This window comes from Toxorhynchites rutilus, chromosome 2 (assembly GCF_029784135.1).
Source record: "Toxorhynchites rutilus septentrionalis strain SRP chromosome 2, ASM2978413v1, whole genome shotgun sequence".
Lineage (NCBI taxonomy): Eukaryota > Metazoa > Arthropoda > Insecta > Diptera > Culicidae > Toxorhynchites > Toxorhynchites rutilus.
In genome coordinates, this window is record NC_073745.1 from 138,073,095 (window position 1) to 138,098,741 (window position 25,647).

General features: G+C 38.9%; 2 protein-coding genes and 1 long non-coding RNA gene across 4 annotated transcripts in view; 2 read left to right on the plus strand and 1 right to left on the minus strand.

Moving 5' to 3' along the window:
• Positions 1-4,547: 4,547 nt before the first annotated feature.
• LOC129771072 (enoyl-CoA hydratase domain-containing protein 3, mitochondrial) lies at positions 4,548-5,931 on the minus strand. Of its 2 annotated transcripts, XR_008742273.1 has the most exons (3): positions 5,792-5,931; positions 4,854-5,721; positions 4,548-4,792 (listed from the first exon to the last, which is right to left on the minus strand). XR_008742273.1 is itself a non-coding variant. In XM_055774365.1 (2 exons), exons 1-2 carry the CDS (start codon positions 5,819-5,821, stop codon positions 4,915-4,917), a joined length of 837 nt encoding a protein of 278 aa, XP_055630340.1. In that variant the 5' UTR covers positions 5,822-5,931; the 3' UTR covers positions 4,548-4,914. The 2 variants fall into 2 exon arrangements, 1 of the variants encoding a protein (XP_055630340.1); XM_055774365.1 differs by having other exon boundaries at positions 4,548-5,721.
• Positions 5,932-13,192: 7,261 nt separating this feature from the next.
• The window catches only part of LOC129771924 (succinate--CoA ligase [ADP-forming] subunit beta, mitochondrial), a 32,549-nt gene continuing 20,094 nt past the window's right edge, over positions 13,193-25,647 (plus strand). The window contains exons 1-6 of the mRNA XM_055776072.1: positions 13,193-13,399; positions 13,937-14,028; positions 24,164-24,316; positions 24,377-24,539; positions 24,600-24,728; positions 24,800-24,935. Coding sequence (XP_055632047.1) covers positions 13,334-13,399; positions 13,937-14,028; positions 24,164-24,316; positions 24,377-24,539; positions 24,600-24,728; positions 24,800-24,935 — 739 coding nt within the window. The 5' untranslated portion in view covers positions 13,193-13,333. The remainder of the gene's footprint in view (positions 13,400-13,936; positions 14,029-24,163; positions 24,317-24,376; positions 24,540-24,599; positions 24,729-24,799; positions 24,936-25,647) is intronic.
• LOC129771925 (uncharacterized) lies at positions 18,835-24,141 on the plus strand. The gene is made up of 3 exons (XR_008742503.1): positions 18,835-22,346; positions 22,410-22,520; positions 22,588-24,141. It is a non-coding gene; the product is annotated as an uncharacterized LOC129771925 (long non-coding RNA).

Genomic DNA, 25,647 nt, shown 5'->3' on the forward strand with positions numbered 1-25,647 from the left:
GACGACTGCGGAAGAAGGACAAGGCAGCCGATGACCTTGAGCAGTTCAAAAAGGATTGGATAAATGTGAGCAAACAAGTCGATGAGACGGTTGTCCAGAACCTAATGAGGGACATCAAGAAGCAGGTGCGATCATTGGCGCGAAAATCAGAATCTTGATTATTTTTTACTGTTACTCCTTTCTTTCATTCATAAGATACAATATTTTGATATCAGAACTGAAAAATAAATGCAATATTTGAAATAAAGCTGTGTTTTGAGCGTACCCATAATTAACGATACGGTCCTTAGTTATTCAATAAAATAGCATAAGTGAACATTGTTGTTTTATTCCAACTAGTCTTCTTAACGACTGTAACACTAATCACGACAGCACGAAAAACGCAGTTTTTCTTCAAGCTGCTCCAAGCTGTAACATAGTTACAATTTTATTCTCAACTAGCTGACCCGGCAAACTTCGTTCCGCCCAAAATGGTTTTTTTGTTATCAATACCTTCAAACATTGACGTTTTCTTGCTAGGCGAACGTTTAAGGGTCCAATCGCAGAACTGTTCATTGATTGAATTGACCCTTTACAATTTCCTTTCACTAAAAATTTTCTAGTATTTCTATCAAAACTCGTCATTGTAATATCAAATTATTTTCAGAAATTATCCTCGTTCAAGATGTTCCAATCACATGCAAATAACATGTTTCTCCCTTACATAGAATACATGTTTGATACATAAAATATAATAAAATGATGAAATATCAAATCGAACGATTCCTTCCTCGAGTTTTGCGCTTACCCCTTTGCTTGATTAGTTCTCAGAATATGCAGAAAACTGTATTTCATTTGTAAGGCAGCCCTCCCAACTTTAGAGCGGGAAGAGTGTCGAGACACCATAGAAATATTTATTGTCCCTTAGAACTAACACATGCCAAATTTGGTTCAATTTGCTTGATCAGTTCCCAAGTTATGTTAGTGAAAATCCGGATCATCGATGCGCCAGTCGCGATCAGTGCGCCGTGTTGTTTTCTCCAAATTTTTTCTCGCATTTCTTCGTTTGACTCCAGAAGTTCACACGGCTCAGTTGCACCGACATCTTCTAGTGCGAAGTAGTCTCGAAGTTTATTGTTCAGCTGCCGGTCCGGATCGGCAGATGGCGCCGCACGAAAATAAACAACAACCTTCACACACCCGTAGATGCTCCAACCCAATCTACACTTTGCAGCTATCGGATCCATTGACGCCCCTTCGCGTAACTTCGAGGGAACACAGGGACGAATATTGTCCAATCCGATTAATAACTTTGGTCGGATCAGATCATAATCTTTCAAAGGTAGTCCACGCAACTGTGGATATCGTTCGCAGAGTTCCCTGTACCTTATCGATTGGGAAGGCAATATCAACCAAATAACCATTCTAACTTCACCGAGCTTATGACGATTCGCATTACCCTCTCCCGAGATTTCTAGCTGTAATCGCTGCTATTGTGGTTCTTTCCGTGTTATCTTACCCGTCCACTATAGGGTTAAAGGTTCTACAGATCCGGAAATACCCAGGCGATCAGCAACTGTTTCCTCTCGAAGAGTGATTAAAGACCCTTCGTCAATGAAACCGAATACAACCTCCGTACGCACCCTCGCATACAAGACTACTGGGAGCACCCGGAACATAGGACAAAGATTGCAGCTCGTAGAGTGATGACTGGCAGAGACATTCGGTGAGGATTGAAGGGGGGAGTGGAGGAGTGTATGGTGTTTAGGCGGCAACCGTCAACCCCATACACCAATTTACGTCGCGTATGGCTGCTTACTTTTGTAGACCGCCCACTCCATCTTCAGAGACCCCCCTCGCCAAGTTCCTGCATGTGCATCGAATTGGCCAAGTGCGTAAACTGGTTTGCTGCATTTAGGTGATCGGCGAGATTTTAAACGGTTATACCAAATTCGATAACCGTTTCGAGACGATCATGTCGAGGTGCTGGGGCTCGATGGACTTTTTCAAGTAGCGATCGGATGTGGACTTCGGGTCTGCCGTCAAGGTTCTTAATGTGTCGACTACTTGAGGAATGTTCGAAAGAAGCAGAAGTCGACTACGCACTGACTCAAGCGCATGCCCTTTCAGACTTCTTTGTAATCGAATCAAGTTTTCGGCGTCAGTATAACCACAGACTGCAGTCGATTGCTCGAAGCAGCATATGAAGATTGGTCAGTCCTCGAGATTGCCAGAAAAGGATGGCAATTCTTTCCCCATTACCAGCCTTGCTGCCACCTGGTGTGCATCTAGTGCCGTAGAGAATGAACCAGTTGTTCCTTGCTATACATTTCGTGTTTGGTTCGGAGGAATACCTGGAGCGACAACGGGACTTGGTCCTCTGTAAGTGTATTACGGCGCATTCGGATTCTGCATACGTTGTTGCTTGCTGGGGTCTACAGCGGGTGCTACTGTTTCTCGGTTACTCGTCGATTGTGGCTGCATTTGACTGCCACATGGAATTAACTGGATCAGCTGTCTGGAGTCACCACATTGATGGGTAAATACCTGGATCGGAACGATTGATTTAGGATTCCAATTCAGTTGGCCAGACATACATGGCTGATACATAGGGCCGCAATGACATACATTGCGGATATAGCTTGTGCAGGAATGTAGCTCGAGTATGTCTGAAGAACTGCAACTTGACGTTAGCTATCGCTTGGCGTTGGTGGGTTCTGACTGACTAACGATGTTGCACCTGCGGATACCATCATCGAAGTAGGATTTTGATCCTCGCGTGTTTCAGGAGAACAATGTTCCAATTAATTGGAGACCCGTTGCATAATTTCGGACGTTGAACGTTATGCAGGTAAAATCAATACAGCGTATGAGATAATTTTCCATTTAATTAATCGTATGTTTTAGAATGACAAGTTTGCGATTATACCTCGCTAGTTTGCTGAATCAAATGCTGACTCAAAGATGAGGAGGAATACTTGGTTGCTCGGGAATAATGTAGTTGTTGATCATATAGGAATGTAATTTTACGCTAGAGATAAAACATTACTATTATGTTTAATAATCGAAATCTCGCATACTCTTGTACTTAGCTCTGTCTTATTCGTTTGAATAGTGAGAAATATTTAGAATCATTTTTTATGAACCGTTTCTACAATTCTGATGAATAATAATATCTTCTATATCTCAGAACAAACTCGAATTTATCCACCTCACGACCAGTATAATATGGGCTACTCCCATATGGGATTCCGAAGTTCAATCCTCTTATCCTTCCCATTCTCGTGTAATTTGATACACGGGACATAAGGTTTGATTATTTAAACAGAAACTGGTCAGCACTTTTTTAATATTCTTTCATTCAAAGTATGTCTTCAAAACAATACCGTTGAAAATATCTATAACGTAAAAAGTTATAACTATCGTCCTGATTCTGGTCTGGTCCGCCAATTGTGAATGTTTGAATTACAAAAACTAACTATGCAATGTGGGAAAACCTTTACAGTTATTATTTTATATTCAAAATATCAACTAATCAATATTATACATAATCAAACATACTGATCGTATTTGGGCCAGTGGCCTCCATTGCCATTTTATGGTATTGCAACTCTCTCTTAGTCTAATCCTAAAAAATAGAAACAAAAAAAATCTGTTCATTCAGGACAATCGGAAGTAGACCTTCGCCATGTTCCAATGGGCCTACGGGAGCTACATTTTTAATCCTTAATTACATCCCATAGCGCATTAACGGAATCCAAATAAACAAATTTACGTCCTCTGGATATGTCAGAATTTCGTTCTAAAAAGGCCACCAGGCAGGTAAATTTCTGGTTTGTTTATCTTTTGTTTCTTAAACAAGACAAGACAATATTCAAAATGTTAGCAAAAAAGCTAAATAAATACGAAATTGAACTTACTCCATTCCGCGTGACTAGCTTTCGCCATCTAAAACACAAATGACAAATATACCGGATTTTCTCCGTGACATGACAGTATCGTGATATTCATAATAACAAAGTTTTCACGACGGATGAACTCTTCTGGATTCTACACACACGGTGACAACCGTAATAAGGTTGTGCACAATTCACTTTGTTTTCACCGTGAAGTGACGTTCGTAATCAGGCCCATTATCTGATCTCCGATGTAAACGACCTTACAGATGGATAGTTCAACAATTTCTGTATTGATAAAACATAGTTTTCATGCTAAAATATCTTTTTTCGTATTAGTACCTCATTTTTAGTCCTTTATTGCGCTATACGCGTTTTTCGTTATACGCGGTGATCTAGCCCGACTATTTAGCGGATAATCGGGGTTCTACTGAAACTCGAAAAAGTATGACCGTTGCTCCGATAGCTTTCACTCGGTCGATCCTATTGACTTGCTCGGTATCAATAATAGTAAAAAAGAGCTAACGAGCAAAATTCTTATCGACTCGATTTCTATAATAGGACTCGATGACTGAATGTTATCGAGAAATGTCATAGCTAAGAAAGAGATACCAGATTCGTCAGTGATGACCCATAAAGATTGAACTTTTTAAAAAATCATATACGAGAATCTTGTTAGATGGAAATTATGCACACTATTTCTTTTTTATTTTTCAAAGAATCGAATATACATTCCCGGACTTGTACTTATTGTTAGACTATTGTTTTAGTCTTACTTTCAATCATAGCCCATTTCTCGAACTTTCTCCCAACCATGGCTCATCTTTTGAATTAGTGAAGTGGGAAACTTCATTCACTGAAAGAACATGAAAAGCGTATCCGTCTCATTATAAGAATGTTGACACTAATTTTAATAACTAAAATAAAATGAACTCATATATATTCCATTTTTTAGAATAATTATATTTGAGTATTTACATGAAAACTAAGTATAACAATAAACAATAAATGCAATGTCAACATCTGCCCATGTTGTCAATTAATTATGCTTCCATAAAGGCTTTCGTTTTTCAACAAAGCTTCTGATACCTTCCTGTCCATCAGGAGTTGCTAGATTTTCAGCCATCAAATATTCTGCCTTACGATAAGCGGTATCAACATCCAATGCTATTTGCTCATATAGGAATTTCTTGCCTAATGCAATTACGGAACGACTTTTGGACTTGATTGCGTTGCAAATGATTTCAGTTTCTCCATCCAACTCATTCCATGATACAACTTTACTGACAAGTCCCGCGCTCAAAGCCTCTCGTGCGTCGATCGGAAGACCAGTGAAAAGCATATAAGATGCTTTCATACGAGGAACGGCACGAACCACTGCAACACCAGGTGTAGAGCAGAAAATTCCAAAACTAGCACCAGGTGTGGAGAATGAACTTCTGTCACTACAAATTACCAAATCGCACGAAGCAATCAGCTGGCAGCCAGCGGCCGCAGCCAATCCGTCCACCTTGGCGATAACGGGTACGGGCGATTTCTGAATAACCCCGATTAGCTCAGAACATTTGGAAAATACCTGCTTATGATAACCATGACCTCTATCAGCAGTCAACTCTTTAAGATTGTGACCGGCCGAAAATACGCGACCTTTTGCGGAAAGTACAAAGCATCGTACTTCGAGATTGTCTTGATTCGTCACGATATTTTTCTGTATACTGTCCATCATCTCCATCGAGAGGGAATTGCGAGTTTTTTCGTTATCCAGCGAAATGTGCCCAATGCCATCACGCATATGGAATGTGCTCAACAAACGAGAAAAACAGGAAGAACGTGACGAGTGTAAAAGCTAAAAAAAATTCACCAAAATTTGTTCTCAATTAAAAAATTGTTATACTGAGAAACATGAAAAAAAATACCTTGCACGATGCATGTTTGAACCCCAACATAATTAAAATGATAAAATAAATGTATATCACGTACTAGGGAAAACGAGAAAAACAAACATATCAATAGTAAATATTACACAGCTGATCCACAAGTGCAGCGAGAAGTCACTGGGCAAGATAATGTTATAGTAGGTGCGATACTTTCGTTACTCATTTGGCGGAGGTGCAATTTGTGGGAATTCGCGTAGACGGCACGGATTTCGTGTAGTAATTATGCCGGATTTAAGGTGGCCGTACACTGTTTGCCCGGAGGTCAAATATTTGATATTTTTTGACAGATAAGGTTTGATTTGATATTTGTACAAACACTATTTTGTTTGCCACTCTTCAATTTTAAACAGTAGTAAACAATATCAAACACCGAACATGGAAAAAAATCAACTGAAATATCCAAGGCAACCTAACCATGTACCGACAGGTTCGAAGAACAAACTGAAAAAATATTTTAGGCATCCAATAATTGAATATTTGCTTGTCGTGTTTTGTGTAGGATATATTTGATCAGTACACGTTGACCAAATTTTATCTGTCAAAAAGAGTCAAATATTTGGCTTCGGTCAAACAGTGTATGAGCACCCTTAGGCTAGGCACAAATTGAGACGCGTATGGCGCGAGTAACTTGACGCGATGTAGCGCCTGTCTTTGTGGCTCATGGAAACAGATGGAACGGCGCATATTGGTCAGATGACGCGAGATGGAGGAGCGCTCGTGAGACATGACTCGCTCGACGCTGTGGCTGAGCCACAGTTTCTCGTGCTGCTCATGCTGGTTGTGTTGGTGAACAATCATATAGCGCCGTGAGTCTGATACTGTATGGTTGTACCGGTCGGATGGTTGTGTTAGTAAATAAATATATCGCACAACTCTGTGTGAATTAGACGTTGTATGCGAGTGGCACGTCATTTACACCAAACTGCGACTCAATATGCGCTCCACCACGCTACGTTTGTGGCACGAATGAGTCGTGTTGATAGTCTCGTGTTCGCTTACGAGCGCTATACGCTTCTCAATTTGCGCCTAGCCTTACAGCCATTCACAATAAGCGCGATTTTTTTTCTTCAATAATGTTTTTATCCGCCAACCAATCAGAGCAAAGCGCGTAATTGCCCATGATAGTGCGATAAAAGATAGAACTCTCCATGCTTTGGCTGCGAATATCGCGTTGCTTTGACAGGAGACACTACATACATCAAACAGGTGGAACAATATATGCTAGATGGGTGGAACGGTATATCGAAATAAATATTCAGCGTATTGCTGCACAATCATAATTATTTTTACACATTTCTCGCGTAACTTTTGAAAAGGTCCAATGTAACATTTTCGTCAACTCGAGAAAAACGAAGTTGAAGACCCGAACATTATTCCGCGTATTGTCTTAAAAGTTATCGATCTTTATCGCTCCTCTCACCACTAGCGATCAAGAATAACTCTCCAAAACCAATCGTAGCTGTTGTGCCGTAATTTGAGTTTAAAGTTGAAGCCAATGAGCGAAAAATGTTACATTGGTCGTTTTGACTGTCCGCGTTTGCACATTGGACATATTACGTTGTACGATAAGAATTTGAAACTAACTACTAAACAACAATCCAAAAATCAGCATTTCGTTCTAAAGACAGATTATTATTGTTATCACCCGTTGAATTGAACTGAAATCGATAACAACTACTGTAAGAAACAAAAACTTAAAACGACCGAAGTACGACTTCGTGTTGTTTTGACTGCTTTGTTACTTCGGACGTTTCGGGCATCGGCGGAAAGTGGCGTCCGAAGTAACAGCCGGGTGCTTAAAATACGAATCTGTACATTGGATATTTTTTGTATCGGCGATGAAAAGATGAAGAAAATAGATACTTGAACGATTGTTTTTGTAATGCATTTAATGATTGAAGACTAATAGCGTGCATCCATTAACTCGATTTGTTTACATTTGTTACATAGGACCTTTTCAAAAGTTACGCGAGATTTATACTAATATCCGGTTGAATCTGTTAGTTTTTCAATTATTGATTATCTGGAATTTTTTGCTTGCTGTTTCAATAATCTAGTACAACTTTGTCCATGAAAAATTATGGCAGTATGATTAGAGGGATGTAGGTTTGACAGACAGATTATGACATATTATCGTGCGATATCGCGCACCATTGCAAAGAGCTACACTGAAAAATATCGCTAGTGAGTAAATCGCATGCAATTAAGAGCTTGCATTGTAAAGGAAGCATTATAGATATATTCAGGGTGGAAAGAGCAGAAAAATCCAGTTAGCTAACGACTATTGTTACGGAGTAACACGTTTTTTCGCAAACTGTGAAACAATATTAAACGTAAACTTTGTCATTTGATGATTCTATATCATAATGGCGGATTTTTTTGGGTTATCAGGAAACGTATAACCAAATGGTTGAAATAAAGTCAGGACAATGTGTTTCATGTAATCGAATAACATAATGTAAAGTTTCAATTTTAACTTTTCAAAACTGCCTCCGGGCTTTCTAATCTTATACAGAATAATTTAGGTCTCATATTGAATGTCGCCACCAGACGTTGACGTTGCACATGAGTCATTGCGGATAGTTTGAATGAAAATAGAAAATGTTGATAAACTTTTGAAATTCTGCATTCTATCGATAATCGCAGTGGTGTTCTGTGCTACAAGTACTTTAATTGTATAATACGTTATGTTTAAAGGCAACAAGACAAGTTTGTAGCGTGAACAGTCGGATGGAAATTACAAGTCATGTGCAAGCGTATTGTGATTTGTTCACAAACAAACCGCAGTAGACTCAAGATGGTCGCAGAACCGATGTAGAAGCGATATCACAACTGCTTATATCTCATTACCTGTCTCTATGTAAAACGCAAGTGAGTATCGTCGGGAAACACGAACAAATATAATTTTTTTGCTTCCATTCAGAAGCTCCCTCACCTTCGTAGAAACGAACGAATCTTTATTATTTTACGATTACAATATTAGATTCTGAAGTCTCGCATTGTCCCAGCCAAAATTTGAATTCATATATGATTATCATGTGGATCATACATACATATTCATGACATATTTGAGTAAGATGCGGCAAAGGAGACCTAACAAACATCGAAGTCATAATCAAGAAACTGTGTGTTCAGCGTCACACTAGGATTGGGTCATCTTTATAAAAATATCAATCTTGTCGAATCGATTCTCCGAATGGCGTAGGGATTGATCCCCTGATTAAATCGGTACCAAAGAATCGAACCTTGAAAAATTAAAGGCTTTTTTTCAATTTATCTGCTTATTCTATATGAGGGGCTCAAAACGAAAGGGGTGTAAGTGACATAATCGATTTTCTCTTTTGGTCATAACTTTGCTGCAAACTTATTTCCAGCTGTATTTGACAATGTGGAAGATAGGTCAGAACCTCATCTATAAGATTCTATAGAAAACTCAAATTGGAACGTTTTTGTTTTTGAGTTATTAACTAAAAAAATTTAAGAGAAATCGATCAAATCGAATTCATTCCAAGCCCCTCATATGATTATGATCTTTTCTTTCAACAGGGAATACAAATTTCATATTTCTATTTAAACCTCAGTAGCATTTTGTTTTGTTCATCAGCATGAAGACCACAAAAAAAAATAAGTCCACAAACAAAAAATTTCCAGGGCTTTCATATTGTGCCGTCAGGGAGAGTCGTTATAAATTTATTGAAAAAATATTATAAGAAATTCAACACCGAGTATCTGCCCAGAACTCAGCTGACAACGATTCCATAAAAGGCAATCGTGCCATACGTCTGTCATTTAGTCGAAGGCGATTCTTGATTTTGGCGCCAGTTCTAAAAAACAAGCTTTCGCCTGGAATTGATGTCAACATCTAGTTCAGTGATTTTCTCGATTTTCTCGAGTACAAAAGAAGGAAATGGATAAGATCGATCTTCTAATAATCATCCGAGATCACCCAATCCTACGTCACACATATTATGCCTATTCGGAGTTTCGGGTTCGATTCCCGTTCTGTTCGGAAGTTCTACGTCTAAAAAGGTCGTTCAACTTGTAATGAACACGCGTATAAAGAATTTCCGAGATTCTTACGAACGATAACCCAGCTCCCTTCTCTCACACTTTCCCTCTTCCAGGTAGTGCCTTTTTTGTAGTACTCCGCTAACATGAGCTCAATAATCAATATTCTTGACATAAGAAACACACGCTATTTTAATCCGCACCTCCATTATAGGGTTAGGGAATATAACACGTTTTATTGCAGTGAAGGAATAACGATTTAGAAGCTGTCCATAAACCACATGGATAAAAAAGCATGATTTTAGACTCCCTCCGTCTCCACCGTTAACAAGAGTGGACATTGACACTAGGTTGACCAAGACAATAAACAAGGTTTTTGGAGGTGGGGTAGTTTAAATAACGAAGGCCATTTACTCCAAATTTTTGGCTTATAAAATATTATTCAAATTTACACACAGGATTGAAAGTATTTCGAATTTTTTTCTCAACTTTGAATAATTAGTTCACTTTTTTAATTTTTTTCAACGGTGTAAGGATTCTTTTGGTTTTTCTTAGGAAGTTTATCGATCAATAGTTTTCAAAGCTTTGTAAAACTAACTTTTTGAGAAAAAAAATCATTGTTGATACACTCTTATAAACAAACATTTGCTGTTAGAATTGGCCATATTACAATAAAAATTGTAATTTGGGTAACCTCCAGCGGATGTATCGAATAGAAAAATGTATCAACGAGGGTCGGGAAAGCGATCAGTTAATTTAGCTGACTGTAAGTTATAAAAGAAACTGAAAGCAATACAGAAAAAAAAATTCGTCCAATGCTTGAGAAAGAATGTTCCTCTGTCAAAGTGCGAACTTCTCGAACATGTAGCAGCACATGTTAAACAGCAACGTCGGTAATATTGTCTTGTCGCCATCTACATTCCCTCTAACTCATACCCTGATTTATATCCTGCACACGCCAACACAGTACAGCATGTTGCAAACCGCGCTTCAACAGACACCATCGTATTTTTAGGTGGTTACAAACTCCCAAATCCCCCACGCTGCAGAAAACGATTGCAACAGAAACGACCACTCAGAAAAAATGTAGTAGACTAGAAATATTATGGCGCAGTATTGTATATCGAAACAAAAATTAACCGGGCAAACGTAACGCTCGGTCGGACATTGCTAAAAGATCGTATCCTATGTTTCAAACTAACCGAGCAATAAGTGGACCACAGGTTTGCGTGCGAGACATCACCGGTTTCGAAGGCGGATCTGCGGTACAGGTATCATCGTACCATGACAGAAATACTTTGGTTGTACCAAGACGGGTCTATGGTACTAGGTGAGGCCGTTTCGTCACTAAGTTGGTTAGGGGAGCGGTATATGAAAACAGTAGGGAAGAAAGCAGAAGGGGATTTTTTTCCTTGAAGTGTGAAAGAGACAGACTGATCACGAGCGAGCTTGAGCACAAGCGTATTGTGTTTTGTTTACAAACAAAACACAGTAGACTTCCAAGATGGCTGAAGAGTGGTTTGAGCAAGTTGGCCCACCTTAGGATATACTTCTACGCGCCTTGGGTTGTACATTGTACCGTATGTCAAACTGACAATCAGAATCTTTTCCAATTTTCACCAAATATTTCAATGAGAAGGGGTTTTATTCAGCGTCTAAACTATCAAACACAACAAACAAGTTTCCAATGTGAGTTATTAACTTAAGAGAAAGTCAATGAAAAGAACGTTTATCAAGTGCTTTGATTCGGGTTGATTATGCTACCCACCACTAACCGTCTATGGCGCTACGCACAGTACAACTGTAGCCATGTAGAACTGTGAAATATGTCGGTACAGATACAGCGATTGTACCGAGTTGCTTGCATGGTTCTACCGCTGTAAATGGTGACAGACATACAAATTTCAAAGTACAACGCTAGTACGTCGGGGATCTTCGTAGCCACTTGGTTACGCGTTCGCTTACTAAGCGATCGATCGTGAGTTCAAACTCAGGACCCTCAATTGACCATCTTTGTGTTGTTATAGAATAACTACGTCCACGCAACCATCATCAGCTATGGAGATCGATCCACGGTGGAACAAAGATCGATTCATCCATACAACTGCTCTGCTCTGCAAGAAACATCGGGCTGCTGTTCTATAAATAACCCAACAATGATCTCAATGATATCAGCTGTCTCCGCTGTCCGGTCTGCTGAACAATGGAAGAACAGATAGAATACCCTTACGCCTAAATGGCTACTACAGTGTAATTTACCATAATGAAAAGGAACAGAAAACTTAACGTCTAAATGGCTACTACTAACCAAGGCGCGTAGAAGTATATCCTAAGGTGGGCCAACTTGCTAAAACCACTCTTCAGCCATCTTGGAAGTCTACTGTGTTTTGTTTGTAAACAAAACACAATACGCTTGTGCCCAAGCTCGCTCGTCTGTCTGTCTCTTTCACGCTTCAAGGAAAAAATCCCCTTCTGCTTTCTTCCGTACTTTTTTATATACCGCTCCCCTAACCAACTTAGTGACGAAACGGCCTCACCTAGTACCATAGACCCGTCTTGCTACTAACTACTGTGTAATTTACAATTTATAGAAACATAAACATATGTACATGTACACGATAAAAACCTGGCTCTGTTACAGATAAAATGCTAATGAGCCTGATAAATAAATAAATGGGATAAAAGAAACGCTAGTACAGTTGTATGTCTGCCATAAGTATTCAAATCCGGCGTCCGCTAACCACGTGTGAAAGCATCCGGTTGCATTTTAATAAGAATATTTTTCAATCAGTTATGACTGTTTTATGCGATGGCCGTTTGAACGTGCCCATGTGGAAATTATCTATACCCCTCATATCACAACAAATCTGAAAACTAAAGTTTTGACCAAGGCGCTTATATCAATGTATAACAGGTGAAGCAACATCATCACTTCAATAAAGAGGGGATTACGGTTTGTGGAGCGGGGGTTGTTTGTTTTATTATTGCTAGGATACGCTATTTTTGCCTTTTTACATGCGAGAGTGTGGAAATGAGAATGAAATACTACAAAATCATCCCTTCTATTTCACATAAATTCGCAAAAGCCGAACATAGTAGGCATCGTTCGAATAAGCGTCGTAGCGATTTGTAGAGAGCCGCCGGCAGCGTTCTGATGCCGTTTGTAAACAATACCGACAGCAATTCCAATATGGCTGAAAGTGCATTTCATATGATTGTTTCACCTGGTACATATAGAGGCGCCTTGAGTTTTGACCACGAAATACTAAATACTGTCAATTGTATGCAATAAAACCAATAATGACGACATCGATGGATAAGCGCGCAGCTGTCAACTCAACGGAACGTCAAGATCGCACTCACTCTCCCTCGCTCGCTCTTATTTCCTCTGAGTCGAGTGTATTCCAATCCATCGCTCCGTAAATTTCAAAGAATTTTAGTCATTCGCAGTGTCAAGAGTAGAAAAGTGTTTTGTGCAGTGTGTCTTAGCGAGTAGTGAACGTTGCTAGCAAAATGGCGTCAATATTACGGAAATCCAGCCTGGCTTTGGCCGAAATAGCAACCAAATCATCACCCCGTGTAAGTAATGCTGCAACGAACCCAATTCGGCAAGGTCACGCACGAATGAATCAGTCCAAAACGTGGCGAATGTGTTCCAATTGGAAATGAAAAAACCATCATCGTCGTCCAACTTTTATGTAATACTTTTTGCACCTCATATCGTGTTGTTGCTCAATGTATTATTGTTCTCGCTACTTTTGTGTATGTGTTGTGTCTGTCGCTCCGTTCTCAAAATCGCTCTAAATTTAAATCTCAGTTAATTCTTTTTGGTTTCTCTGGTGTAAACAAAACAAATCAGCTGTTCAAGTGCTTTACGCTGCCTCAGTTTTGTGCCCTTGTTTTTATTCCGGTACCCGATAAGTGTTGATTGTGTTAGAATTTAGCTTTCTGATTGAGCGTAATGACCGAGGAATTTAAAATTCTGATTCGACCAATTGCTGAATAGGTCCAATCTTTTGCACGTGGGTACAATGCTCCTTCAGAGATGTTTTGCATAATTGAATAAATCGAATGATAGTTACTAGTGATCGTAATTTGTTTTTGTTTCTTCAACAGGTTTTGGGAAGCATTGGACAGAAGCGTCACCTAAATGTTCAGGAGCATATATCGTATACTTTCCTCAACGAGGCCAACATTCCAACGCCGAAGTGAGTCTTTCTGGAATTTATTTTTGGAATATTATTTTGAATTGTAAGATGTTTAAGTGCTGGTACAAATGGATTTTCATACTAGTAACATGGTTCAGCCGTTGCTGAAATTTGAAATCTACGAATGATGTTCGTTATTTTGCTATCAAATTTCAAGAAACTAGACATTTAAAAACTTAATGCATTAGATTTTTGAATATGAGCTAGAAACTACTCGAATGTATTTCCAAAAGGCCTTCACTGTTGGCTAGAGGCATAATAAAGTTACAGATAGTTTAATTTCCAATCATGTATTGTACCGATTTGCGAATACATCTCAATACAGTCACGAGCTTCTGTTGACTTGAAGATTAAAGAGTCTAGACGTGCCAACATATACAGTTTTGTTGATGAGCTCAATATTGCTTCGGTAGAAGCAATTGCAAAGTCACAAGATTTTATCGTTAGTATATTGTTGATCCTTTTTGTTGCAAATCGCTGGAAAATTTATCATAGAAAGGATGAATTCCATAATTTGCTCTCAACCACTCTGTAGCGTACCGCATATTTACCGATATTCCTAATGCGCTCGGTAAAATGAGCAATCCCATAAGCCGTTATATGAATTAACGATGAAATGTATCGGAAGATAAATAATAAATTAGGGTCATAATTATTAGTGATCTGGAAGCCAACACACGTATATTTATTCTATAAATCTATATCAAACTCCGAAGTATACCGTGGAGTGTGAAAACATAAAACACTCAACATGAACTACAGCTTCATTCCACTAGAAGATATATTACGAGGGCAACTTAAATGGATAAACGTTTACTTGAGAGCGCAAGCATAAGTCATACGGCGCAATTGTTATGACACTAACAATGTATATCAGTAGTGTAGTCCGGTTCAATTATCATATGAGTTCAATATTTAACGCCTCCTCCCAACCTGTTGCCTGTTCAGCCATCAAAGCTTCTTTACTCTGCGCACTCTTCGTATATTGCGCCATTACAAGATGTTATTATACGAAAGACATTGATTCTCTTGTGTTTAAATTCATGAACATTTTCCTCGAGATTTCAGGGAATACAATTCCAGAGCGAACGATTCACTTTCGTCTGCAACAACGTTGAACCTTGAACCTTTGAATTTGTCGTACGTTCGACAATAGGAAATGTGTCGCTGTCGAGTAATCAATCGCATGTTCAAAGTTCATTTTAATCTATCATGCACTGATTGTGGTGGTATGGATGGCGATAGCGACATAGCGGCATTAACCTTTCTGCGTATCTTCGTATGTATTTTGGAAAAATTTGTTTTGTTTTGAATCGAAAGGCGTCAAGCTGTTGGCTGAGAAATCAATTTTAAAATTAGAAAAAAAATTCAAAACCATGAAAATTAGGAAATTTCGTCACCTATTAAGGAAAAATGACCGTTCGCCGATTAGAATTTTAATTATGCTCTAATAAATGCTGTAATTAGAAAGGTAATGATACCAATTTATTTGATTAATTTCACTCTCTGTGGGGTTTTCGGTATGTTGTATGCTTTTGCCTGTAGATGGAGTTCGTTCTTCAGAAATGTAAACAGCGCTAAACTAAAGGGTGTGTCACATCAAATTGCATCACGGAAAAAACGCTGTAGAAATTTAATTTTTAGGAATTATATCTTCAGCTTTCGCTTATAATCAGATAAGAGTGTATAGATCACGTTGGCCATGCTTCACTGTCAATTTTTCGTAAATTTGGAAAAATGTCGTCGAACGAAAAAGAGCGTCGTGAATTAATCCTGCGCCCTCATTTCGAGAATCCGGAGTTGTCCCGATGTGACATCGGTAAGATGCTGGGAATCGTCCAATCCACGGTCAGCAGAGTACTAAAACGATACTTCGAGAACCTAACCATCGACCGGAAGGTGAAGAACGGCAACAATGGATGCTCCGTCAGTGAAAAAGATCACAAGCGCGTAGTTAAGCAGTATAGACGTGATCGGAGAAGTTCGGTCCGGGATGTCGCCAATAAGCTGAATTTGTCTAGTTCATTCGTCCAGCGGACCAAGCAGCGGGAGGGCCTGCGTACATACAAGGTTCAGAAGGCTCCTAACCGCGACGAAAGGCAAAACATGGTGGGGAAGACGCGAGCCCGGAAGCTGTACACCGAAATGCTGACGAAGCCGCATTGCCTGGTAATGGACGACGAAACCTACGTCAAGGGGACTTTCGTCAGCTGCCGGGCCTGTTGTTCTCCTCCGCAGAGGACAAATTCAGCGTTCCGGAGGAGATTCGCAAGCAGAAACTATCCAAGTTTGCCAAAAAGTACATGGTGTGGCAAGCGATCTGCTCTTGCGGAAAGCGGAGCGCCCCCTTCGTGATGACCGGCACGGTAAACGGGCAGGTTTACCTTAAGGAGTGCCTACAGAAGCGCTTACTACCATATTGAAGCAGCACGAGGGCCCGACCATCTTCTGGCCGGATCTCGCTTCGTGCCACTATTCAAAGGACGTGTTGGAGTGGTACGAAGCCAACGGGGTCACCTTCGTGCCAAAGGAAATGAACACGCCCAACGCGCCGGATCTTCGCCCAATAGAGAAATATTGGGCGATTATGAAGCAGGCCCTCCGGAAGAACCCAAAAGTTGTCAAATCGGAGGCGGACTCCAAGAGAAAATGGATTTCTGTTCAAAAAAAACTACAACCTGACGTTGTACAGAACCTTATGGACGGGGTAAAGAGGAAGGTGCGAGCATACGGGCTTGGGCTCGAAGTATGAGTAAATAGAAAATGCCAAAAGTTGTTTAATAGTTTTTATTTTACTGTCTAAAATTTTCAAAAGGATCGGTCTACTGGGCGAATTTCTACAGCGTTTTTTCCGTGATGCAATTTGATGTGACAAACCCTTTAGACAGTTTCAACATTTGCGCAGTTTTTGCTGGTATTTGGCAGATAAGTTTGCGTAAGTGAGGACAATTGTTGTTAATCACGTGAACATTTTTCCACTTTTCAATGAAAAAAACTAAAGAAATAATTATATTGCGCCTATATTCCATTTTAGATTTCTTTCATTTTAAAAGGTAATTTATCTATCTATCTATATATATAAAAATGGATTTCTGTCTGTCTGTCTGTCTGATTCTTATGGACTCGGAAACTACTGAACCGATCGACATGAAAATTGGTATGTAGGGGTTTTTGGGGCCGGGGAAAGTTTTCATGATAGTCTGAGACTCCTCCCCCCTCTCTAATGGGAGCTGCCATACAAATGAAACAAAATTTCTACATTACTCGAGAATTAATCAAGCAAATGAAACCAAATTAGGCATCTGGAGGGTTAAGGTTGCAATAAATGTTTCTATGGTGGTAAGTCACTCCACCCTCCCTCTCTCAGTGGGGGTTGCCACACAAATGAAACAAAAATCTGCATTACTCGAGAATTACTCAAGCAAATGAAACCAAAATAGGTATATGAAGGTTTTAAGGTACAATAAACGTTTCTATGGTGAATGGACACTCCTCCCCCCTCTCTTATGGGTGAAGAGGGGTGGGGCCTGTCTGTATTCTATCTTATTTTTTGTATGAAACATTTATTTCATGTAACGGAGAAACATTTTATTTGCAAGCGGTTGAATCTTGAACGAGAATTGTGTCTGAAAATAATCTGATATTATAATGATGAGTTTTGGTAGAAGTACTAGGATTTTTTAGTAAAAGGTAAATTCAGCGGGGTCGATTAGAAGATCAATCAATGAACAATTCTGCGATTAGACTCATGAACTTGAGCTTAGTAAGAAAACGTGAATGTTTGAAGATATTGATAACGAAAAACAAATCTTGTGCGAGATGAAGTTTGCCGAGTCAGCTAGTGTATATATATTTATTCAAAATCCCATCATTGTATGTATCAAATGAAAGGGCTTGATTAGTAGAACACAATTATTTATGAAAAATGCAAATCCAAAATGACTACCACCACAAAATGGCGCAATATATTTTTTTTCAAAAACTCATCAATTTGAGTATCAAATGAAAGGGCTTGGATAGTACTGCCGTAATCTCGCAAAGTAATGCGAGCGCCAAAATTTACATTTTACGTTTTTTGTTTTAGATCGATAAAGAATACCAAACCTCTTCAAACAACTGTGAAGTTTTACAGAAATGTGAAAAAATGACCCCGTAAAAGCTTGAAAACGGAGTGGCGCAAGCACCATTTCCCCTATGATGTGACGTAATTGATTGTGATGCAATGTGATTTTTTTGAAGTGTATTGCTGTTCTCACATATAGCACATAAAGATTTGAACTAAATAGTTCAAACTCAACAATTGAATTGTTGATTACAAGGGTTCCCTAATATGTAGTGTCTTTTTTCTTCAGGCATCAAGGGACAAAGCTTCAATTACTCTTCTAAATGCTCCATCGAAACACATCTAGTAACGAAACTCAAAACATTCTCGCGTAAACTGTATCTGTTTTACATCGGATAATTTCGGACGGCATTATCTTATTTAAAATGGATGATTTCAATTGCATTTTGAATTCGAAAAAATCGGATCATCAGTTCGCGGATAATCGAGGTTCTACTGTATTTCACTTTCGCTGCAATTTCGTTCTAAGCATCTAAAAAACCACAAAATCTGCTCCGTTGTTTCCAAGTTTACATTGGTTGAAGGTACAAACAATGTGTTTACACGAAACTGCAGATAATTCATTGTTCTTTTCAGAAAAAAATATTGAAATTATTCCATTGCAGTTTTGATTAACTTTCGTACTCTGTTTCGGATACATCAAAGTTTGGACTCTCGGTTGGTCAACTTCAGCGGCCATTTTATTCAACGATCTTTTCATGTCTACAGTATCCCGAGTTACTTTGGCACCCTTCTTCAATTGCCTCTTGACAATTGCCTAATACTTTTCGATTGGGCGGAATTGGAGGCAATTGGGAGGATTGAGTTTCGAAAACGAAAGCGTTACGCCGGAGAACTCAGTTATAATTGAACAGCGATTGGAGCATGTTGTCGCTATTGTGGCGAAGCTAACTTCGTTCATCATGAAAGCGCTGATGAACGGCGCCACCAAGAGCCTGTTTGTGCACTTTAGACCGGAAGGGAATCCATCGGGAAGAGAGTGATACCACTGAAAAGGAGTCCAAGAAAGTGACAGCATCGAATATTGGTTCCGCTTGTATTTAATATCAGAGGAGTTCGCAACAAACTAAATTTGAGAATGTCGACTTATATACATTCAGCGAGATCTGTATTAGATGGGCTGACCAAACGTACCGTTTTGAACGGGACAGTGCCGTTTTTTCGACCATTTTGGATTGTACCGTCTTCTTATCAATTGGTACCGTATTTTAAGTTTAAAAAAATGTAATAATGCCCTGTTGTACTACGATTTATTTGGAAACTCATGACCTTTCGAAGATTTATTCGCCTCGTCGAATGAGATGATGTGTCTGCCTCAAAATTTGCGCTTAATTTTGTTGATTTTTTTAGAATTCCTCAACATAAAAGGGAAGAAATATTTTTGTCTAGTGAGGTGCAAAGTGTTCTTCAAAAATATAGAGGGTAGTATTCTCAAAACACCTCAGTTGACGCAGAACCACGGAATTATTTTATTCAATTCGTTTGTTCACCAATTCGGCTAGAAAAAGGGGTAAAAAGACCGATAACCGTACCGTCTTGAGTATCTTTTTTCAATCACTATGATAGCTTGGTCGGATGAATAACAGGGTTTCGCCATACCCGCCGTTTTTTTAAAAACAATCAGTGATTGCACCTGAAAATGTGGAACGAGTAAGAGTTTCAATTGAACACCGCTGCGCAAATATGTTGTGACTATGCTTTGAGTTCCATCTCTACAAACTTTCATTAACTCAAGAATTGAATGGACGTGATCATGCCAGTCGCAAAAAGCTTTGAGAAGAAATGCTTCAGACAATCCAAGGGAGTCCAAAGTACTATATTTGCACTTTCCAAAGGTTACAGTATGCAGACTATGAACCGTTTAAGCATCTGGAATCGATACAGTCTGTGGAACGATTACGCTTCTGAATTTTGTGTCGAACAAAACCGTTGTGTGTAACATCAGCATTGCGTAAGACAGCTGACTGCTCGATAGCTAGAATTAGAGTATTAGAAATAAATTGTGTTGAATCAAGGAGGCTTTAAACTTTGGAAATTCATTAGCCTCTCATAGATTCTTAGAAATCGCGAATGGCTCATTTATACCCAATATGGTAAAACAGGAAATCGTTTATTTGCAATATCTCCTCTCCCCACAGTGTCCGTATGAACGAACGATAGATTCACATTTCTAGCGAGCGATTTACGCACATCTCATTCGCAGTGGTATATCAAAATTATACCTCACGGCTACATCCATTCTTCGGAATAGAAAGTACAGGTAAATAAGGACGGAAATGCACAGAACAAATGTATGGTAGAAAGAGTGTGCTTCCAATTTTTGTTATTTTAAACCATTAGAGAACTTCCAATTCGATTGGTTCGCAGCAGAAATAATTATTTACTATGAAACTATTCCATAAAAACATGACGCGTTTTCTGATTTGGTGCCCTAACTAAAACTAATTAATTTAGGTGAAATATAGGAGGTAAAATATTTTTGTATGAAAGTATGAAATTTTTTTACGATTCTGCTTTGGAGTACATTGAAAAATGGGAGGCTAGTCTAGGAGAAACATAACAGTTCCACACTTGTCCTACGATTTCATCCCCAATAGCACGGACCAAACACGAGTGCATCGAGTCGTTCCACTACAGTGAGTGTCAGGTTCGATGTTGTAGGTTTTGGTATTGGCTAATCACCACGATGGATGAACATGGAATGAAAACACTTTCAAATTCAAAACAATGAATGAAAATTAACTCCTCTGTTTCGAATTACTGTTCAATGTGAATGAAGAATATCTGATCGAGATAGAGATTAGTTTGCTTCGTAAAAAATTATGTCGTATCCAGATGTCGACGTCGTACAGTCGTCAGCGTGGATTGATAAAATGGAAACGGTTGTGCTATGCGACAAGTTAATGATGTCATGGTTCACTTTGAAGAGGTATCATCAACAAAAATGTCGAGTTAGTTAATTCAACGAATTCTAAATTTGCATTCTATTTTTCTAGAAGACAAAAAAATTCGGAAGAAACAAACTTTTGCGTCAAATGAATCAAAGTTAATGAAACGGCTACGAAAAGTAGAGGCAATATCCCTCGTGGTGAAACGAAAAAAATGGAAGACGCGCAGAAAGAAGCTAAAAGATTGCAAGAAAAAATCGTTTTTTCCAAAATCGTAATAGTTTAGTCAAATTGATTGGATCGAAATAAAAATTACTCGTTTCATTACTAGTGTTTGATGATCCTTCAAGATATTTAAAAAAAAAAATCAACCATGTATTCATTTTTTTTTGCTTCTTCACTTCTTTATTTCTCTCTTTCATTACTTCTTATGGCGGGTTTACACTAAGGCCGATTACACATTATCCGGTTTCTGCCGGACCGGTTTGAAACCCAAATGGCAAATTTTGATCGGACCAACCTTTTTACGACGCCGTGATGCAGCCGTCTACAGCGACTGCAATGTCCGGTGACCGGACAAGCATTATACGCGATGACCGTAGAATAGTGTCGACGTCTGGTGGAGACATCGGTTTGGGAAAGCAAATCATTCTCTATAAGATTATCACACCTCAAGACAGTTTTAAGTTGTTTAAATTTTTAATGAAAACTTCTACTTCATATTATTTGATTGCTCAGAACCTGTGGTATTGATTCTTCCTTAACCATTTTTGTATAGTTTCCTTGATATTTTAACTAAAACTCATCATTGTAATATACAATCATTATCAGACACAATTATTGTTCAGGAGGTTTCCCAACTTGCAAAAGAACGTATTACTTTATTACATAAAGAACACATTTCATGAGAAGAAGTTAATTTCCATTCATAGTTTTTATTTTAAGATATGTGTTTAATGCACCTGAAAATTCATTATCACTATCATTTCCCAAAAGCGGAGCACGAAGCTCCATGCCATGAAAGCGAATTGACAGTTGTTTGTCATGTCTGTTAGTATTAGTACAATTCAGGCAATTTTTCGTCTAATGTAATAGTATGTGTGTACTATTGACGTTTGTTTGTTGATTTTGAAAACAGTTGATAATTTGCAAGCGATATGGATGCTGAAATTTTTATTTCACTTCTTCAACAACTACCAGTGTTGTGGAACTAATTCTGTGATGCAAGTTTCTGCTCAAAGAGAAGCAATGGTCACAGGTGCACGATGGCATCATTTAGCATATTGCCACGGACTGTGTTATTAACGGTGAGTGGTGTATTTTGACAAGCAGATCGAGTTATTTAATTGACTTCTATTTTTTGTTCACAGGCAACATCCCTTATCTGAAATAATTACTGAACGAGTTCGGATGTCAAACAAATCTTCAATCGGTTCATGGAGGGGCGGATTTCGAGCGGCTTTATCGAGCTGAATGAGAAGGTTAGTTTTTGTTTATTTGAACACACTAAAAATAATTCTCTCGTCTAATATTCTTTGGGTATTCCAGTTTGACCTGACCGGCGACGCGATCGACGACGAGACCAAGGCACTCCAGCCAAAACTGTCAGATATGTGCTCTGTGGTCTAAATGTTCCAATGCCGACGCCAAAGCATCGGTTCTGTCAGAACGAAATTCCAGCTTATCTGATTCGGTCATTCTTTGCCCCGGATCCGCGTATTGATAGCTGTGATGCGAATTGGGCTCGAGAAGCTGCCCATGCCCCAGGATTACGTGCTCGAGGAATTGCGGCATATGTTGAGCTCGTTCTTCGACGAGGATCAGCGGAAGCAGCAATGGAATAGTGTTTGAACGAATTATGTTATTTTATTCGTAATTTGTTTACTGTATTAATGAAATAAAAAAAAACTCTAGAATGAATGGATGTGTATACATTCTCTTGTAGGTAAATTCCAAAATAATCACAGGAAGTGAACACATTATACATATAAATAAATAGTGCCTCTGGCTTGTAACGGAATGTTATTATTATTGGTTCATCAAATTGCACTTTTATCTAACCGTGTTTCTGAGACTGTTGAAAAATTATGTGGCAACAGAGCGTGTGAAATAAATCATACTATTCGTGTATGCTTGGAAACTAAATAATTATGCGTATGAATGAATAAACCGCAGACTAAAGTTAGTTTTTTAAACGTATTCTGAAGTGGGGCGGAAGTATTCACGATAGGTACGGTAAGAACGCCGTTATGATGCAGGATGTGTGTAATGTCCGTGAGGCCTGGTCTCACTTTGATCATGCTCATGGTGTGCTACACTCCAACATTCGGCCTTATGTGATTTCCAAGGAACATACATATGAGAACGCTCGTGGTTGCCGCAGCAGCTGTGGGTTTAAGGTTTTCCGTCTGCACTCAGCTGCATGTAACCGGAATATTTGAAGCAATGTTTACCTGTCAAATCCACATATAAATAAATGCATATATGTGTTTGTGAGAGATGTACGGTTTTGTGTAGCGCGAGGTCTCTTTCACATTGTTGTCCGGTTTTCCGTCCAAACCCAGCGGCGCTTTTTGAAACCGGTCCGGCAGAAACCGGATAATGTGTAATCGCCCTAAGGAGATCTATAGCTATAGATGGATTTATTCACCTGAAAATAGGTGTAAACGGGTGAGAATAAATATGATACACTTATTCGAGGTATATATAATATGAATAAATTCAGCATATGTAAACGCTTGTGAATTTCTCACTGGTGAGAAATCACTAAAGTTGGATGCAGTTCTACTTCAGGTGAATAAATTCACCGAAAATATGAATATATTCATTATAGAAGTTCACGCTAGTGTAAACGATTGATGCGATTTCTATAAATCTCATCATATTTCTTCACATGAATATATCCCTAGTCTAAACCCACCTTAGTCGTCATTTAACTCAATTAAAATCATAAAAATTCCCTTATCGAAAGATATCGACAGATGTTTTATTTTTATTGCATGTTTTGAGAATTAGTACAAAATTTGATTACTAGGTTACACTTGGAATTTTTCTGAAAAAATAATGGAAACTCAGTTAATATCGACACCTCGAATAAACGAAAACAATTCATCAATTTTTACAGATTTGGCGTTGCCACATCCGCCCAGGAAGCCGAAAAAATCGCCAACGATCTGAAGACGAAAAATCTAGTCCTAAAAGCCCAAGTGTTAGCTGGTGGTCGAGGAAAGGGTACCTTCAAAAATGGACTCAAGGGTGGCGTTCGAGTAGTTTTCACGTAAGTTACATTCAAATGCATGTTTTTTTTTCATGTTAAAAATTATGAAACATACCATAGACCCAAGGAAGCCAAAGAAATTTCCGGCAGGATGATTAACGAGCTTCTGGTGACCAAACAAACGGGTGCTGCCGGACGAATTTGCAACTCAGTGATGGTAGCCGAGCGGAAATTCCCCCGTCGGGAGTTTTATTTCGCTGTGATGATGGAGCGTGCGTTTAACGTGAGTCAACCAGTGTCATCATAACCCCTTATGCATGATTCTATAATTCACTTATTGTAGGGCCCAGTGCTGATTGCCTCCTCCCAGGGAGGAGTTAACATTGAAGAAGTAGCTGCCGAAAACCCAGAAGCCATTGTGTATGAACCCATTGATATTAACTCTGGATTGCAAAAATCGCAAGCATTGACGGTAGGTTGAGCCTGTATATCACGCGAAAGAGTTGTAGGTTCAGTTTAGAATTTACATATTTTTAAAAAAAGATTGCCAAGAAAGTTGGCCTCGAAGACCATGCCGAGGAGACGGCTAAAATGTTACTGAACATGTACGACCTTTTCGTAAAGAAAGACGCACTACTGATCGAGATTAACCCTTACGCTGAAGATGCTGGCGAAACATGTAAGTAGCAATTCCCCTATATTTTCATTCCAACATTTTATCATTCATTATTCGATGTGTAGCGTGTGATTGGATTCATCCGATTGGAGGCAATCTATAATAAACTTGATTCTCTTTTCTCTTCTCCACGCACCCTCATACCAAACTTGATCATATCAAAACCAAACAACGCATCACATAATGTCACCGTTTCGTTTGTTGATACTGTATCGCCAAATATCACACATTACCCTACCATTCCGTATGGATTCACACATTGTCCTATGCACGCCCCTCCGTTTCTAAATTGATTAAAATACGAATTGGTTTTCTCCGTGATTGGGATGGAATGCAAAATTTGAATCGTCTAGCCTCGCAGTGTAAGTATTGTCGTTCGCTACAACAACAAATGTTTTTTTTCATGTGTTGGGATCGCTTCGCTTGCCATTGTGAGGTTCTGGTTGAATGCATGATAGATCGCAAATATATATATATCGTTTACTAGAAGGTTGATACATTTAGAATATTAAGTAGAAAATGTTTGAGTGTTTTCAGAAGCATTGTCGTCTTCCTTTAGTATTTCATCCAGGCATTCGGTAATAAACCGTTCTTCAAAACTCGAGTATGTCGAACCATTTGGGTTGTCACTAAACAGATGCTATGTAACGAAACGCGGCTACTTTCAAGAAACAGGCACGAATAAACAGTTCTACTGGGTGTTCAGTTAAACAAT

Bases quoted from the DNA above. Each gene is read 5' to 3' on its own strand.
- LOC129771072 (XM_055774365.1), bottom strand. From the start codon at position 5,821: ATGTTGGGGTTCAAACATGCATCGTGCAAG. The intron at 5,722-5,791 runs GTATTTTTTTTC...AATTTTTTTTAG, and splicing joins TCAAACATGCATCGTGCAAG to CTTTTACACTCGTCACGTTC.